The 17,078-nt window shown below is 38.5% G+C and overlaps 1 protein-coding gene across 1 annotated transcript; it reads right to left on the bottom strand.

The window, feature by feature from the left end:
- Positions 1-2,343: 2,343 nt before the first annotated feature.
- nrn1l.S (neuritin 1 like S homeolog) lies at positions 2,344-16,632 on the bottom strand. Its single transcript, XM_018259824.2, has 3 exons — positions 15,910-16,632; positions 5,567-5,732; positions 2,344-2,936 (listed from the first exon to the last, which is right to left on the bottom strand). Exons 1-3 carry the CDS (start codon positions 15,965-15,967, stop codon positions 2,654-2,656), a joined length of 507 nt encoding a protein of 168 aa, XP_018115313.2. The 5' UTR covers positions 15,968-16,632; the 3' UTR covers positions 2,344-2,653.
- Between the last annotated feature and the right edge of the window lie 446 nt (positions 16,633-17,078).

Here is a 17,078-nt window from a genome sequence, read left to right as displayed (position 1 = left end):
TACTGTGTTGTTTAGCACATGGCCCTTAATCTATGTAAATCTATACTTATTTGTTACTTTGCTTGTCACTTATTATTATTTCTTATTATGCCTGTCCGCCCCTTGTGTATTTTCTATTTTTCCTTTTTGTACAACGCTGCAAATTCATGTAGTGCTTTATTAATAAAGTTATACATACATATACATACATATACACACTTGCACAGTGGCACAGGATACTGCAAGTCAGGAGTATAGGAACTCAGATACAAGGATATCAAAGAGTTTATTTAATCAAAATGTCAAAAAATACTAAACATACATTGAAAAGATTAATTCAACAAATAAAACAGCTCATATGAAATCAGTACTCATAAAAAAACAAATAAACTTTGTATCCAAAGTTTGGATTAAAAATGTTTTACAGAAATACCATGTAGTCCATGTTTTAAATCCCCTATCATTTTTAACAATGGGCTTACAGTCTTCCAGTTTTTGAAAATAAAATAATTACAAAACAGTGTTTTCTAGGAACATGCAATACTTGGCACTTGGACAGTGCTGACTAAAGGCAGTTTGTTTTTTTTTTGGAGTGACTCAGAACAAAGCTGAATTGTTTTAACGGTTAAAGGAGGCATAGAGCATAAGGGAAATTCCCCCTAAATAGCTTTCACACTGGGCTAAAAAGTATCATTAACCTTAAAAACATAAAAATAGTGTTACACATGTTTTGATTGTAGTGAAGCTGTGGAATGTTGTTCCCAGTGATGTTGTAATGTCATATGCCCATAACAACTGGCCCACAAGTTTTATGTGAACCTAGCAACATGTATGCCAATATTAGCAACAGGTTTTTGCAGGGGTATATTATCACCTAATTTGTAGGTTTACTAAAAATTTTATGACTAACCTAAAAAATTTATATTTGCCTACTTAATATATTTGCGTGTATGGCAGATCTTTTAACAAGAAGGAAGAAATCATAAATGATTGTATCCAAAATGTATGCATGTACATGTACTGTATGTTGTATGTTTTGCATGGGTTTCACTTACTGAATAAAAGAGGGCACTGATTAATTATGCTAGTTTATGAGTGTTTTTTGTAAAGGAAATTATTAGGTAAATTGAAGCTAGCTAATCCTGAAGAATCCCTGAAAACTATTAAGCATAAAAAGTACTTATACAGTTTTAAGTGCATATAAACAGTCATTATTATTTTTTAACATTTAAAAAGTACAAAAACTGATGGTAAAATATGTATGAATGGTAAATGATGTATGTAGGTTTATAAAACAAAGTTTTTTTTCAGATGATGCCATTTTTACATTTTGCTCAATTATGAATATGCAAATTAGCTTTCAAATTTTAATTTGACCAAACATTTAATTCATGATTATGGTTTTGGCATATTCTTAATAAACATGCTGCTTCCAGCATAATAAGAAGTAGCTTGCTTTGTGTATTTAAAATTTAAAACACATATATGAAAGGAAACCATAGGCAGATCAAAATGAATGCTTGTCCCCAAAACAGAAACCAAACAGTTTAAAGTAAAGGTATGGGACCTGTTATCCAGACTGCTCGGGACCTGGGGTTTGCCAGATAACAGATCTTTGGAGCTTCATACCTTAACTCTACTATAATATCATGTAAACATTAAATAAACCCAATAGGATTGTTTGGCCTCTAATAAGGATTAATTATATCTTAGTTGGGATCAAGTACTGTTTTATTATTACAGAAAAAAAGGGAATAATTTTTAAAACCCTGGATTACTTAATTACAATGGAGTCTATAGGAGATGACCTTTCCGTAATTCTGAGCTTTCTGGATAACGGGTTTGCGGATAATGGATCCCATACCTGTATTAAGGAAGCTATGGACATTGTGGTGCATTTCGATGGTGATAAATAGAAAGGGTGGGAACCCATTTTCATATTTAGACTGCTGGCTTACACTGACTGTAGCTGTAGGCATTGGTTATTTCTAAATGTACATCTCTGAAATGGTCAGCCTGGCCATCTCACTCATTTCCTTCTAAGCTCCTATTGGTTTACTTGTACAAACTAGGAAAGATGGAAGCAAGTACCTGCATATTGTTGGAACACTGCAGCTCAGGTGGCCAATATTAAGATATTTGTATGTTTAGCATGAGGATAATAATTTGGGGAGGATTATATTTATGTTAACCTAAAAGTCATCTGCATAGCATCATAGAAGTATGCAACTTGTAAGGGACATGGTAATAATATTTGTTACTACTGTGGGTACTGCAGTACCCATAGAAGAGAGTAGCTTGAATATGGGAAACCGTTATTTGTGGAATTTGAGAAGGGTGGAACTTGCAGGGAGTGACTAAAATTTGGGTGAATTGTGTGTATGTGTGGGAGATACTTCAGGGGCATGATTATTAATGGCAGCCCTGCTTATGTGAATTTTCATTTTGTTCTTGGGATAGACGCAATGGAAATTAACATATGAAATATCTAAAACCCACAAATAAATAATATACCCAAACAAAATGGTTACAGACTCCAATTAATATCCGTTTCCTTCATGCTATTCAGTGCATATTCACTCTTCATTGCTTTGCTTTGCATTTATCTTTAATCTGATGCCAACAAGATTGTGAGTTTGAAAAAACTTGTATATAATATTTAATCTAATATTTATTAGACCCACTGAAAGATATACCATAGCAAAATTAATAAAAATAAAACTAGCAGCAGGTTGCCTTGTAGGCCATATCCTAAGCCTCTCAGTGTCTCCTTATTAGTTTCATCAGAACCTCCCATCCTGGCTGTAAGTAGTGTCTGGGCATTGCACATGCCATGCAAATTTCCTTGGTATTGGACTTTCCTGGATTCACGAAGCAGAGACTCCCAGACTGTAGCAGCCGACTCTGGACAATTGACCAGAACATTGCTTGTGCACTTTTGGAAATCATTCCATGATCTAAAATTAAACATTCAAATTAATAAGTGAAAAGACCTTAATGTCAAGAGCACTTGTAATAATGATAGCTATAACTAATTCATATTCATGCTGAAGATGTTTGAATTTATACATTTATTTATTCTTGCTATTTGTATTCTCTATTTAAGCTTGACACCTGCTAATTAGTTTTACAGATATCTTGAATATTGTGCAAATTGATCATTTATGTGGATGTCCAGATTATAATAAATACTTCTGCTCGAGTAGCAGTCAGTTGCATCACTACAAAAAAAGCATGGTATCATAGTGTTTGAAGTTGGCCAATGAAACTGTGCACATTTGGTGAAAAAACCCCACTTGGGACCCACACATTCTGTACAATAAGATCAGGCCATGTGATTTACTCTTTTTTTTTTTTTACTGAAAATCAACCCCAATTATAACATAGTTCAGAAACACTGATATAAAAGACATATGAAATTGTGAAAAATGTGAAAGAACAGAAAATATGGCTTTTCAGCAATACACCGTCTTTAATTAGAAAGCATGCTGGATAGCCAGTATGGTACATGGAACAACAAGGTTATGGAGAAGGAAACACGTAAGACATTAATATTGCTGTGAACTAGAAACTAGAGTGGAAAAGGAGAACATAATGGGAGGGGGAGCTACAAACATGGGAAAGCAGACAAGATTTTGGAGAAAGAAAAGTAGGCGCTTAGGGGCAAATTTACTAAAGGGCGAAGTGACTAACGCTGGCATATTTTCGTTAGCGAAGGAAATAGACTCTAGCGCAACTTCGCACTCGCTCTGGCGATAGAGTGTTACTACGCCAATTCACTAAGTTTTTGATTTGAGTCTCTTGCACCAGACTTGCCTTCGCCACCTCAGACCAGGCGAAGTTCAACAGAGTAGATAGGAGTTCCTAAAAAAAACGCTGGCGTCTTTACCTTTTTTCAGGGTGATAGGCTGCAAAAGAGTGAATTATTTTTAGGGTACCCTGCTTCCCCCCTACATTTCCTAACATATGGCACATAAACTATACACTGGGCTCATGTGTAGGGCATTATAACAACTCTATTTTCTTTTATTAAGGTTCCCTGGGCTTGTGTAGTGTAATGTATTTGATGCACCATATATGTCCATTGAAATGTAAGTTCCCGCCATATGCAAAATAGCCTACGCTAGCGCAACTTCGCTATGCTTGCCGAATTAACGCTAGTGAAACTTTGCAACCGTTCGGCGCCAGCGACGAAAATTCGCAATTTAGTGGATTAGCATTGCCTGAGCAAAGTTTCGCCTGGCGAAGTGTGGCGATGGCAGCTGAGTTTGAAGAGAGTGGGGGTGGAAGACAAAAGAGGAGATTGAGAGTTAAAATAACAAGAAAGAAGGAGAGAGTGTAATGAAAGTATAGAGGAATAAGGATAGGATGAAGGCGAGATCATTAAAGGAGAAGAATAAATCGTGAGAAAACTGGCCATGACCAAGGAAGTGGGGAAAAAAAAGTAAATTAAGTGAAAGCATATGTTATTAGGTAGAAGTGGGAAAAAACAGGAGAACTAAGGAGAAATTGGGCATAGAAATGTGTAAGAGCGAAAAAATTGTGGCAGAAATGTGACTAGATATTAAGATGTGTAATGTCAGGTTCACTGTAAGGTATCAGTGGGCCCAATGCAAAGACATGCAGCCACCCCAAGACATTTCTGACAGTATTACCCTTGCGCATGTAAACTTAGATATTAAAAGACAATGAATAAAGAAATGCTTACCTTAGATGCATGTGCTGAATTATATATTTAAAGCATATATACTAGGATACTAAGGGGCAAATTCACTAAGATGCGAAGTTGCGCCAGGCGCAACTTCGCCGCACTTCGCCAGGCGTAGTTTCGCAAGGGCTCCGCAAATTCGCACAGGGGTAGCGTAAGGTTGCGAAGTTGCGCTAGCGTTGATTCGCTATATAAAGCGAAGTTACGCTAGTGAAGGCTAATTTGCATACGGCGTGAAATTCAAATTTCAATGGAGGAACACGTATCTGCACTACAAATGGCTAGAAAACCTTCAAATCAGCAAATAAAATTTTTATTTTGCCCTACACATGTGCCCACTGTCTAGGTAAGTTGCCATGAGTCAGGAAATGTACGGGGGAGGAAGGGGAGCCCCAAAAATTTTTCGATCTTTTTCAGCCTTTCAGCCATCATGTAGAAAACACACCAGCGTTTTTTGGGACTTAGAAAAAAAATTGACTTTTTTTTAAACAATCCCTATCTACTCTATTGCGCTTCGCCAGGTCTGAGGTGGCAAAGGAAGTCTAGCGTAAAAGGTAGCTTTCAGTACACTGCGCAAGTTAGTGAATTTGCGTAGTTTCGTCGCTAGCAAAACTTCGCCTGGCGTAAGGTTGCGAAGTAACACTAGCGAAACTACGCCAGCGTTCGTTAGTGAATTTGCGCAGTAGCGAAAATGCCAAACGCTAGTGAATTAACGCTAGCGTTCGGCGCTTCGCGGCTTAGTGAATTTGCCCCTAAGAGTTTTTTTCTAATGTGAAAAACTGTCAAAAATTTAAAATGTGTGCTTATTTATTAGAAAATCGGAATATAAAAATGCAAACAACTTTCTCTTTAAAAATGTACAGGTAAAATCATACATACTTGCATAAGGATTGCAGCTCCTGAATGTTTTCCAGAATTTTTTCTTCTTGGTTTTGCTGAACATTTTCAATTAGACTGTCCCCAAAGCTGATAAGACACTCAGCAAAACCTTTATATATAGTGTTGCACTTTGGGCTGCCAGCATTCACATGGCTCTGGGCAAGAACTTCAGTAAAAGAGAGAATGAAAAATAAGTTACCATATTTATTTTTATATATTATTAAATAAAGGTATAGGACCTGTTATACAAAATGCGCTGCACTTGGGGTTTTACAGATAAGGGTTTTTTCTGTAATTTGGATCTTCATAGTAACATAGTTACAAAGTTAGGTTGAAAAAAAGTCACACGTCCATCAAGTTCAACAATAAAGCATTGGAGATTATTATATGATCCCCTTATATATGTATACATAATATTATACAAAATCCATATGATTTAACACACTCATCAAACAGCCTGACAACCGAACAGGTATCATTTGAGCAAGCCCTCTCGGATCTAAATGATTCATTGATAGACCAAACTAGTTCAGAGACATCAGCTTTTCTCCAATCCATAGGTACCATACCAGATGAAAGTGAATCTGAGAAAATCAGAAATAGGGGCTGGTCTAAAACTGAACTAAGCTCTCTTAGAACCTGGGGGTGTATGGCATCAGAGCCTTGTTTACATTAATTTTTATTAAAGCTTTATGGATCATATCCTGAGTAAGCCACTGACTAGATTGAGCTGTGCCATAAAATTGACATACACAAGTTTATAAACATGTTCCCATTAACTGGCAGTACTGTTGCCCCAGTCAATAACTGGGTAATTGAAATCCCCCATTATCATTACTTTACCCAAGCAGCATTTTCTATTTGCATTAGGAGCTTAGCCTCCTCCTCGTCACTTACATTAGGGGGTCTATAGCATACGCCTACAATTAATTTGCTGGACTCTTTACAATTTGTGAAGAACTCCACCCATAAGACTTCTGCCCCATCATTTTCTAACATAACCTCCTCCTTTATATAAGCTTTTAAATCCTGCCTAACAAACAGACATACCCTTCTTTCTTTTCTATTGCCTCTGTCCCTCCGAAACAAAGTATAGCCGCAGATATTAACTGCCCAGTCATGCGACTCATTCAGTCATGTTTCAGCCACACCAATCACATCATATTTTCCCTCCAGCATCAGCACCTCCAGCTCTCCCATTTTACAATTACTAGTGATGCACCGAATCCAGGATTCGGTTCGGGATTCGGCCAGGATTCGGCCTTTTTAAGCAGGATTCGGATTCGGCCAAATCCTTCTGCCTGGCCGAACCGAATCTGAATCCTAATTTGCATATGTAAATTAGGGGTGGGGAGAGAAATCACGTGACTTTTTGTCACAAAACAAAGAAGTAAAAAATGTTTTCCCTTTCCCACCCGTAATTTGCATATGCAAATTAGGGTTCGGAATTGGTTCAGTATTCGGCCGAATCTTTCGCAATGGATTTGGGGGTTCGGCCGAATCCAAAAAAGTGGATTCGGTGCATCCCTAACAATGACTGATTGACAAAAAAGGGCCTGGATTTTTGGAGTGGGTCCATGTCTCAGCTTTTGGGAAAGGTACCATAAGATATTGGTTCTCCATCCTGGATTAATAATACACAGTCAATGGTTGTGTTATAAAGCAGAAAATGTGTAAGACTTTTTGTACTTCACATGTTTCTGTAATAAAGTAGATATTTTCTTTACAATATCTTTGTGTGGGTGATGTGGGTTTTGTACTGGAACCCGGTATAAAGTTCTGCAGAATCTGTCAACAGACCAACTTTGTATTTTGCAAGCTTTTACTTCTATGTGACACGGCTACACTATTCTTTATTAAATGACATCTAGCACTGGACAGAAGAGTAGAACATGCAATGTTTCTTCCAGTCAGAGTCATTTTTATTAATGACCAAAAGTGTCATTTACCCAGGGCCCACCAATGAAGGAGGACCACCATCAGACCTTTCATCTGCTATAACCTTTGACTGTAGCATCCTCCAGAAATATCCTCATTTTAATCACCTGGAGGAGATCTACAACTTCAAAATCAAAACATTGGATTTTCAATAAAAATACTCTCACTTTTGTTAAGAACTGTGGGTGCAGCATTTTGTCTTTGTATTCCTATATAATAAATAAGAGCCAAGAATATCCGGTAAACTATATCCTTATAAACGACTCTTAGTAATGTCATCATTTATAAATGGAGCTAAGGGTCAGACTGGGCCGGCGGAACACCGGGGGAAAAACCCGGTCAGCCCTGGCCCCCGATCTGCCGACCCCCGCAAGCAAGCAGGGGGTCACATAACTCCAAAGCGACTACTAATATTTATATAAATTTAAGTAGGGGGTACATTATCATTTTTGTGTCCAGTTGCTTATTTCCTAGTAAAACACTACTTTGGTTACTTTTTCTTGGGTGCTACTGCTATTAGCCCCACTATCAATAATAGTAGAAGGCAATGAAGGCAAATTCTTAAAAACTATAAAAAAAAACAAATAATGAAGATCAACCTCAAAGTTGCAAGTAATAGGATAATATACAACATACATGGAGGCCCATTTATCAGCATTGGAATTTTAGTGGTTTCAGAGTTTTTTAAAACTACTATTAAACTCTATTTCTCTCTAAAATAAAAAATGCCTTGTAATTTAATAAAAGATTTGATATATAAAAATTACTAGTGAAAAAAAATCCAAAAACCTCTAAAATTCTGAATGGCTTAAAGAGGTCCGAGGATCAGCACAGCACCCCTCAATGTCTATATGACCGTCATTTTTGTGGTTTTCAAACTTTTATAAATGTCGAATTTTGTGTTTTAGAGAAATAAAAAAATAGAAATTAGAATGTTACTAAATAGGTCCCTAAAAGTAAAGGTGAACCACCCCTTTAATTTTCTAAAACTGCTAGTAGCAGTAGATGTGATTTATTTGGATGACATTGATGCTTGACAAAGGGGTTACGCCACGAAACGTTGCATCCGCAAATAAACGAGCAAGGGTTTCCCTGCTATAAATATCCTGTTGTGCCGGTGATTTTTTACTTCTCTGTCTGTCGTTGAGGCCACCAATACCTCCTTCATCGAGCACCAGGTTACACTAGATTTGGACAGCCAGGGTGTGCGAGGTGACCCCGTCTTTTTTTTTCCCTTGTTTGGATTTAGCCATAGCCAGTGTCGGACTGGGACACCAAGGGCCCACCAAAAAACCTTAGACAAGGGCCCACCAAAAAACCTTAGACCAGGGCCTCAACCTACAATTTTCTTACTCTCCTCACTCAACCTCTATTCTCCTAGTCTCTTTTCTTTACATACTATATTCTATTATTCTATCTATTTAACCTCTTTGTTCTCATAGAAATAGGGAATGGCTATGAAATAGGCCAAATGCTTAGCAGCATAAGGGCCCACTGACACCTGGGCCCACCGGGACTTTTCCTGGTATCCCGGTGGGCTAGTCCGTCACTGGCCATAGCATTTTATTCAGAAGAGATGCCAGTCAGCAGCTGCAAAGGCAGACAAGGTTTTGAGCTGAATTAAAAGACAGGGGTGCTGTGCAGGGCCTGGCCAGGCTGCCATAGGCAACCCATCCGGGCATCCCGCCCCCCCCCCCACCCTGCATGCTCGCGCGCATAATGGTGGAACGAGTGACGGAGGGCAGGGTACCAGGGGTGGCAAAAAACGCTCAGTACCTTTAAGAGCTAAATTTCCATTTTTAAACCATAATATCGTCTTTTTCTAGAGCATGCAATTGCATTCTCTGCATTAGCGATGCAGCCCCCTCAAGACTCACTCCGGCGCAGAAAAGGTAAGCACTGGGGGGTGAGGGGGGTATTTCGTCCACTGTACAGAGCACTGGTAAGGCCCCATCTAGAATATGCTGTACAGTTTTGGTCTCCAACTCTCAAACAGGGCATTATTGAATTAGAGTTCATAAAGGGCAACTAAGCTGGTAAAGGGCATGGAAATCTCAGTTATGAAGACCAAGTTGAGATTGTTTACACTGGAAAAAAGGCACTTAAGGGGGATATCAGACAAGCAAAATTTTTAAAATGGGGTTACTTTTTTTATAAACAGAAATATAATAATTAATAAAAATTAAACAAGGGAGTGTGTGACTCTTGGTGCAAGAGGGAGGCTGTAAACTGATGTTTTTCTTCTGTTTATATGGCTGAGAAACTATTTTGCAAAGGCTTCGTATAGATGACTGGTTGGAGCAAGGTCAAAATAGACTAAAACATGTGAAAATGTGAGAGGTCCAGGACCTGATGGTATCCATCCCTAGGTATTAAAGGAGCTTAGCTCTGTGGTTCTTAAATCGCTTTACTTAATGTCTGGTATGGTGCCAAGAGATTGGCGACTTGCTAATGTGATGCCATTATTCAAAAATGGATAAAAATACTTTCACTGCTGAACTGAAGAAATGATCACATTATTTATTTTATTTCTTATTGCTTACTTGTTTCAGTACATGATCTTACTGATAGCCTTCTGAATTAAAGCTCAACTTTCAGATTGCCCTGTGTAGTATTTGGGGATTTTAGAAAAGCTTTTATTTGGTAAATGGTATCAAACAGCTGATTTAAAATCAATTGATAGCAGTCCCCACTCCTCCAGGAGGTAGAATTCGTTGTCAAACGGAACTATTTACATTGCCCCTCCCCTCCAAGATTTTTTATGGGGGCCCTAGGGGTTTTTACACCACTGAATGTTTACATTCAGGTAGGTTTCAGCTGAAACCCACCAATATGTGAAAGTGTGATCTAGTCACAATGAAAGTAATTGTGAATTGCTATAAAACCACCAAGGAGGAGATGTTAAATTAGCATTGAATGTTGCTGGTAGGTCTCTATTAAGGATTGGTGATCCAGCTTGTTAAAAATGTTATTTTTCTAACCATTTATCCTTGGGGTCACAAATACCTTGCTGTTATTAAGGTAATCTTAATTTTCCTTTAGGGTAGTTAGATTGCTGAGTCTTGTCATCAGCCCTCATATTTTGGGCCTTTCACTTACAGAGCAGTTGTGTAGTCTTCTCAGTGTATAGGTCTGTTCCCTACATTGAAAAACAGTTACCATATTACTTTCTCTGCGCTTAGTGGATGGGTCTTGTGAGCACACCAGCTTTTTGTGTTATAATATATTTAAGTAGTGTTTAGGCATAGGTCCAGGAAAGAGTAAACTTTGGTTAAGCTTTTTTTTCAGCAGTGACTCAATTTTAGACATTTATCTCATTGTGATTGGATTATGGTGACTGTATTAGCCTTAAATAGGATATAAACCCAAACAAATAAGTGGTCTAAAATAACTCATTGAGCTTCTGTGAGCACTTTTGTCATTAGCATAACTAGGCTTCTATTTACCTGATTTTAGCTCAACTGAGAGTCGGCAACCCTAGGGTTAACAGAATTCAGGAAGTGCAGTGAAAGTATGCCTTAAACAGTTATATCTATCGGAGTTGCCCGAAAGGTCAATATTTTTGGTCCAGAATATATTATTTAAACCTTAGGATTAATTAAATCTTAGGTTGAATCAAGTACAAGCTACTGTTTTATTATAACAGAGAAAAAGAACTCATCTCGCCTTGGGCAGCAGTCCGCCTGTAAAATTCGCCACGGGTGCATGGTAAACAGTTTAAATATTTCAAGGACAGACCAGCAACACAGAGATATCTTGTGAAAAATGTGAAAGTGTGTTGGGTATTACATGAACAGCCAATGTGACGTTTCGGTCCACACAGGGACCTTCTTATGTATATGTGTGTATCTATATATCTGTAATTCCAAGATATTAAAGGGATTTTGTCATGATTTTTATGATGTCGTTTTTATTTCTAAATTACACTGTTTAAACTGCAAATAATTCACTTTACAATATAAAATTTCCTGAACCAGCAAGTTTAATTTTTTTTACTTGTAATATTGCTGTGTAGGCAGCTATTAGGTCATTTTGCCTGTCCATGTGCTTTCAGAAAGAGCCAGCACTTTAGAATGGAACTGCTTTCTGACAGGCTGTTGTTTCTCCTATTCAATGTAACTGAATGTGTCGCAGTGGGACCTGGATTTTACTATTGAGTGCTGTTCTTAGATCTACCAGGCAGCTGTTATCTTGAGTTAGTGAGCTGCTATCTGGTTACCTTTCTATTGTTCTGTTGTTAGGCTGCTGGGGGGAAAGGGAGGGGCTGATATCACTCCAACTTGCAGTTCAGCAGTAAAGAGTGACTGAAGTTTATCAGAGCACAACAAACTGGGAAGTCTGACAATATGTCTAGCCCCATGCCAGATTTCAAAATGAAATAAAAAGAACTCTGTTTGCTCTTTTGAGAAACAGATTTCAGTGCAGAATTCCACTGGAGCAACACTATTAACTGATGCATTTTGAAACATTTTTTCCCATGACAGTATCCCTTTAAGGCAGTGATCCCCAACCAGTAGCTCGTGAGCAACGTGTTACTCTCCAACCCCTTGGATGTTGCTCCCAGTGGCCTCAAAGCAGGTGCTTATTTTTGAATTTGAGGTTTGAAGGCAAGTTTTGGTTGTTTAAAAACCAGAAACACTGCCAGAGTCTCAATGTAGGTTGACAATACACATAGGGGCTACCAAATGGCCAATCACAGCCCTTATTTGGCACCCCAAGATTATTTCTCATGCTTGTGTAGCTCCCCAACTCCTTTTTCTTCTGAATGTTTTTTTCTATATACAGTATATAGTTGTATATAAAACACAAATTACCAAATTATAGTTTTTAATAGATGAATTACTACAGTCTAAAAGCTGAAGATGTAATGCAAATCAAACATGTATATAAAAAGTTGTAGAAAATATACAAAATATTTATTTGTCAAATATCACGTGGTGTTGTCATTGGCAACTACATAAAATTATATTAAAAATATGTCAAGCATATTGTGGTCTTCAGTTCCCACTGTTTTAGTGTAAGTAAGGTATTTTATATAATTCTTTATAGACAGGCCCCATAAAGAAGGACAAATTAATGTCCTTGAAAATTTTTTGAATCCATGCCCCTGCAAACCGCACCCCAGATGTGGCAGTATAATCACCAAACAAAATTGTCACATACGGCTCCCTAAATTCAGAACAAGTGCTAGGCTCCCTGGTCACGCTCAATCTTCTGCCTGTAGCAGCCTCCAGCAACTCAGATGCCACCAGGTCTTAACTTGAGAGCAGCAAAGCAAGCGTTCTGAACTAGCAAAGGGGCACGTTTGTTTCCAAGGTTTAGGACGGAAGGCAACACCAGGTTCTCACTGATTAAACGATAAAGCATGGCCAGGCAGGCCGGGGTCGATACAGGCAGAGTTCAAGAATAGTCAGGCTTCAGTCGATAATATGTGTTTCTGTGGTTCTATGCCAAATATTCCAGAGAACTTCCACCTTTGAGTGACAATAGTAGAGTTCACATCCAAAGTTCCAAATCTTGGGAAGTGCCTGCCAATGTTATTCATAGACTGAGCCCAAGGTCATATGTGGTTCGTATAGATACAGGGCAGACCCTGCGTAGAAATTGCAGACATCTTTTACAAATTCCAGAGGAACAAGTACCTTTTGCTCAGGTCATTGAAACCAATAATAGCACAATAGGTGCAACACAAGAGCGAGACAGCCAGGAAGTAACTTCATCTGGGCGAGTTAGTCGCAAACCATTGCGTCTAATTGAACAACAAAGTTCTCATTTTAGACTCTCTGAGACTTTCAGTTCACTTTAAGAAAAATGTTTGCAAGTTATAATTGTTAATGTTACAGTATTTCTTCCTTTTCATCTTTCTTATTTTCACAGGCTGAAAGGGGAAGATGTGGTGTGTTTACCTCCAGCCACTAAAGGGCTTCAGTCGCTAAGTGTTTCTTTGGTTCTTACTATCAGACTCTCGTTTGTTCAGGAACTGATATTCAGCCATGAGGCTCTACTGCTGTGTACTATAAGCTCTCTGAATAAAAGTCTGAAGTTCTAACCAGTGTGAGTTTAAAAAATAACACAGTCGGTGCAGGCAGAGTTCAAGAATAGTCGGGCAGGCCATGGTCGATACAGACAGGGTTCTGTCAGACAGGTCGGGTCAGTACAGAATGGTCAGGCAGGCAAAGGTCACGTTTAGCAGAATTCAGAAGAGTCAGACAGGCAGGGATCAAAACCAGAATATAGACAGACAAAAATCACACCTAGATACTAACAAATTAGACCTAACAATGGGCAAAGACTTCTAGCCTGAAGCCCCTTTAAATAGTTAGAATTTTGCACCAAAACGCGATGACGTCATTACGCATGGCACGTAAAATGCGGATGTGCGCACCCCGCGTGCCATAGGAAGCTGCCACTAAGAAGAGTAAGCACCCAGACAAGCCAGTACAATCACTGCAAAATGGCCATTGAGCACTCCATTTATAACCTCAATTGCACAAGCAGAATACCAACACCGAAGTTTTTTCGCTGCTTTGCTCTCTCTTGGCACTCTGCTTCCTCTATCTGAAAAAAAAATCCAAAATGGCTGTTTCCATGGCCATCTTGGATTGCAGGATTGCAGATGCATGAAGCATCTGAAGAGAAGCCAAATAAAATGGGTCATTCACATTAAAATCTAGGACAATGGGATGTGTGCTCAATATTGGGACTGTCCTGTGAAAAGTGGGACAATTGGGAGGCATGCATTGTTGTATAATTTATTATATTATCCATTATAGTGTGTGAAATGTAGATTGCACAATTTACCACAGCCAGGTAAAAGGTTCATATATCCATTCATAGGCCCCATACATATTACTACATGAATTACACGTGCCATGTTAGAGCAGCAGCAGGAAGGCACTGCTGCCATGAAGCGAGTTGAGGAACTTGCCTCAGGTAGCAGCACCCCACAAGTTACCAGGGACAGCAAAAAGCCACTATTGGTAACTTTTAATTTTTTTTTTTACATCAGAATTTCGGCAGAAGAGGACAGTTGCAGTCTTTGCAGTAGCAATGCAGCCCCCCCCATAGGGTGCACTAGGCGCCGGATTGCCCCTGAGCAGGAATTTAGGCAGATGAATGCATGGGCTGATGTTTCCATTGGCTCCAGGCCCTTTGTCAGGCATGACATCCATCTCAACTATGATGGTACAACTGTTTTGGGGAAGAGGATGGCAAGTAGGTTGGAGCTGATTTTAAAGGGCCACTATCACATCAAAATTGTTTCCCCCACCAGAGTTAGGCGTTACCAGATTAAAACAATTGTATTAATTTTTTACAGTTTTTTATTTTAAAGAAAAGCTCCCTAGCAAGCACTTTTCCCTCCACACCAGGAGACAGCGGCCATGTTGGGACATATGTACATAAGGAGTGAATGTGAAGTTGATGCATCCTTTGATCATATGCCCAGCACATGCATACAGTATGCTGAGACAATGGAGCCATAATAACAAGCATAGTTAATGAAAACACGTTTATATAAAATATGCTTTAGAGATGGAGGTATTTTAGTTACAGGGGACTCTGCCTCCATAGAGCAGAGGCACTTAACTGTGCATAAATCTAGAAGGGGACAATACCATAAAAACTCAAAATCCATATCATTTAGCCAAAATAAACCTAAAACATTAATATAAGATAACTTAAAATGGCTGGACATACTAGAGTGCCAAATGTTCGCGCAAACATGATGTTATTTTGACAGTTATCCTCAAACCTGAATATAAAAATAAGGTACAGAATATATACTTGAACATTTCCAATAAAGTCAAGTTAATATACTATTTTATATATATATATATATATATATATATATATATATATATATATATATATATATATATATATATATAAATATAAATTCAAATGCCCTTGATTTACCAATAAATCTGTGTGAAAGAAGCATTTCCAGGAAAAAGATGTGACAAGATAGTGTATTAAATTAAATTATGCGACTTCATTTTCAATTTGATGCCAGAAACTTTTTCAAATTATCGAACAAAAACCATCCCCCAACCCTTGAAGATCATGAAGGCAAGAAACATCTTATTAAAGGGACATCTGCCATTGACTTTTACATGATTTTGACAGGGTTTTTGGATTTTTAGCAGCTTTGTAGTATCAATACTACTGATAAATCATCACTTAGATTATAAACTGTACAGGGCATTGACCACCTTCTTCCTATGTCTCTTCTAGCACATGGAAATAATTGTAAATGTGTGTATTTATTTATTGCATTGTTTGTCAAACCTTTTTTTTGTAGTATTACTTTATAATACAGTGCAGCACTAAATATACAAGTAGCATTACATAAAGATAAGCATATACACTCTGACATTATTGTATTATTATTGTATTGTACTTACCTAACTGAAGAACTAAGACTGCCATGATCCAATGCTCTCCCCACAAGGAAATTGACATTTTTTAAAGGTTAGTATAACAAACAGTTGTGATTGCTGAGAATTCGTTCCTTCTCGTATTACAACTGGTCAGTTTTCATGAAAATCAATTAGTGAATTTCTTCAGTTTGGCCAGTTTAGTCTCTTGTATACATCAGAAAGTATATGAACTGTAGAAGATTCAGTTTTAAAAGTGCTGAAATGTAAACGTTAGTGGGATAGCAGCTTCTAACCCGCAGTAGAATAAATCTGCTCTTTCTGCCTTTACCCTCAAACACTAAGCAGCAATACAGCCTAATGCCGATTAATCCCTTCAAATCCTCATGGAATAGTATGTAATTTCTGCAGACTTTATTGATGTTAACCAAATCACTGCCTTTCACATTATGTCACAGATATTAATTTACATGACACTGTTCATCATTTACTGGGATGGTAAAATTACACAGTTAAATCTGCATATGTGTAATACACACATATGGTGTATAAAGGAGTTCAGCAGACAGGGCCTGACTGGGATTAGTAATCAGCCCTGCCTGGCCTCTCATTTTACACACATGCCATCTTGATATCAGCTAGAATCACAACCCACCCCTCATAGTAGCTGGCATCTTAAAAACTCCTCTACAGCACCACATATCCTGATACTCTTATAATTATCTGTAAAACTGCACTTAAGGTGGCCATACACGGGCCGATAAAAGCTGCCAACAGACCGAGTCGGCAGCTTATTGGCCCGTGTATGGGGGCCCCCGACGGGCCAGATCTCGATCGGATGGGATTAAAAATCCCGTCGGATCGCAGCCGCATCTGTTCGTTGATGCGGTCCCGCGATCCGACCGCCCGTTTGCGAACGCTAGGATCCGATCGTTAGGCACTAGGGCCCACGATCGGATCAGCCCGATATTGCCCACCTCAAGGTGGGCATATCGGAGGGATATCTGCTCGTTTGGCGACATCGCCACACGAGCGGATCTATCCATGTATGGCCACCTTTACTCCAGATGACAAAACGGACCATAAACCCCAGTTAGCATATGCAAATATAATGCTTTACTGCATCAAAACAAATTGGGACATTGACACGTTACGATCCTCTGGGGACCGTGGTCGGGATGTGCATACAACAGAAT

The sequence above is a fragment of the Xenopus laevis genome, chromosome 4S, assembly GCF_017654675.1.
Source record: "Xenopus laevis strain J_2021 chromosome 4S, Xenopus_laevis_v10.1, whole genome shotgun sequence".
In the NCBI taxonomy this organism is placed as follows: Eukaryota; Metazoa; Chordata; class Amphibia; order Anura; family Pipidae; genus Xenopus; species Xenopus laevis.
This window is presented reverse-complemented; position numbering and strand designations above follow the sequence as displayed.

Coding starts and splice junctions, on each gene's coding strand:
- nrn1l.S (XM_018259824.2), bottom strand. CDS start 15,967: ATGTCAATTTCCTTGTGGGGAGAGCATTGGATCATGGCAGTCTTAGTT. Junction 5,733..15,909: donor AGTCTTAGTTCTTCAGTTAG/GTAAGTACAATA, acceptor CTTTTACTGAAG/TTCTTGCCCAGAGCCATGTG. Junction 2,937..5,566: donor GAGCTGCAATCCTTATGCAA/GTATGTATGATT, acceptor GTTTAATTTTAG/ATCATGGAATGATTTCCAAA.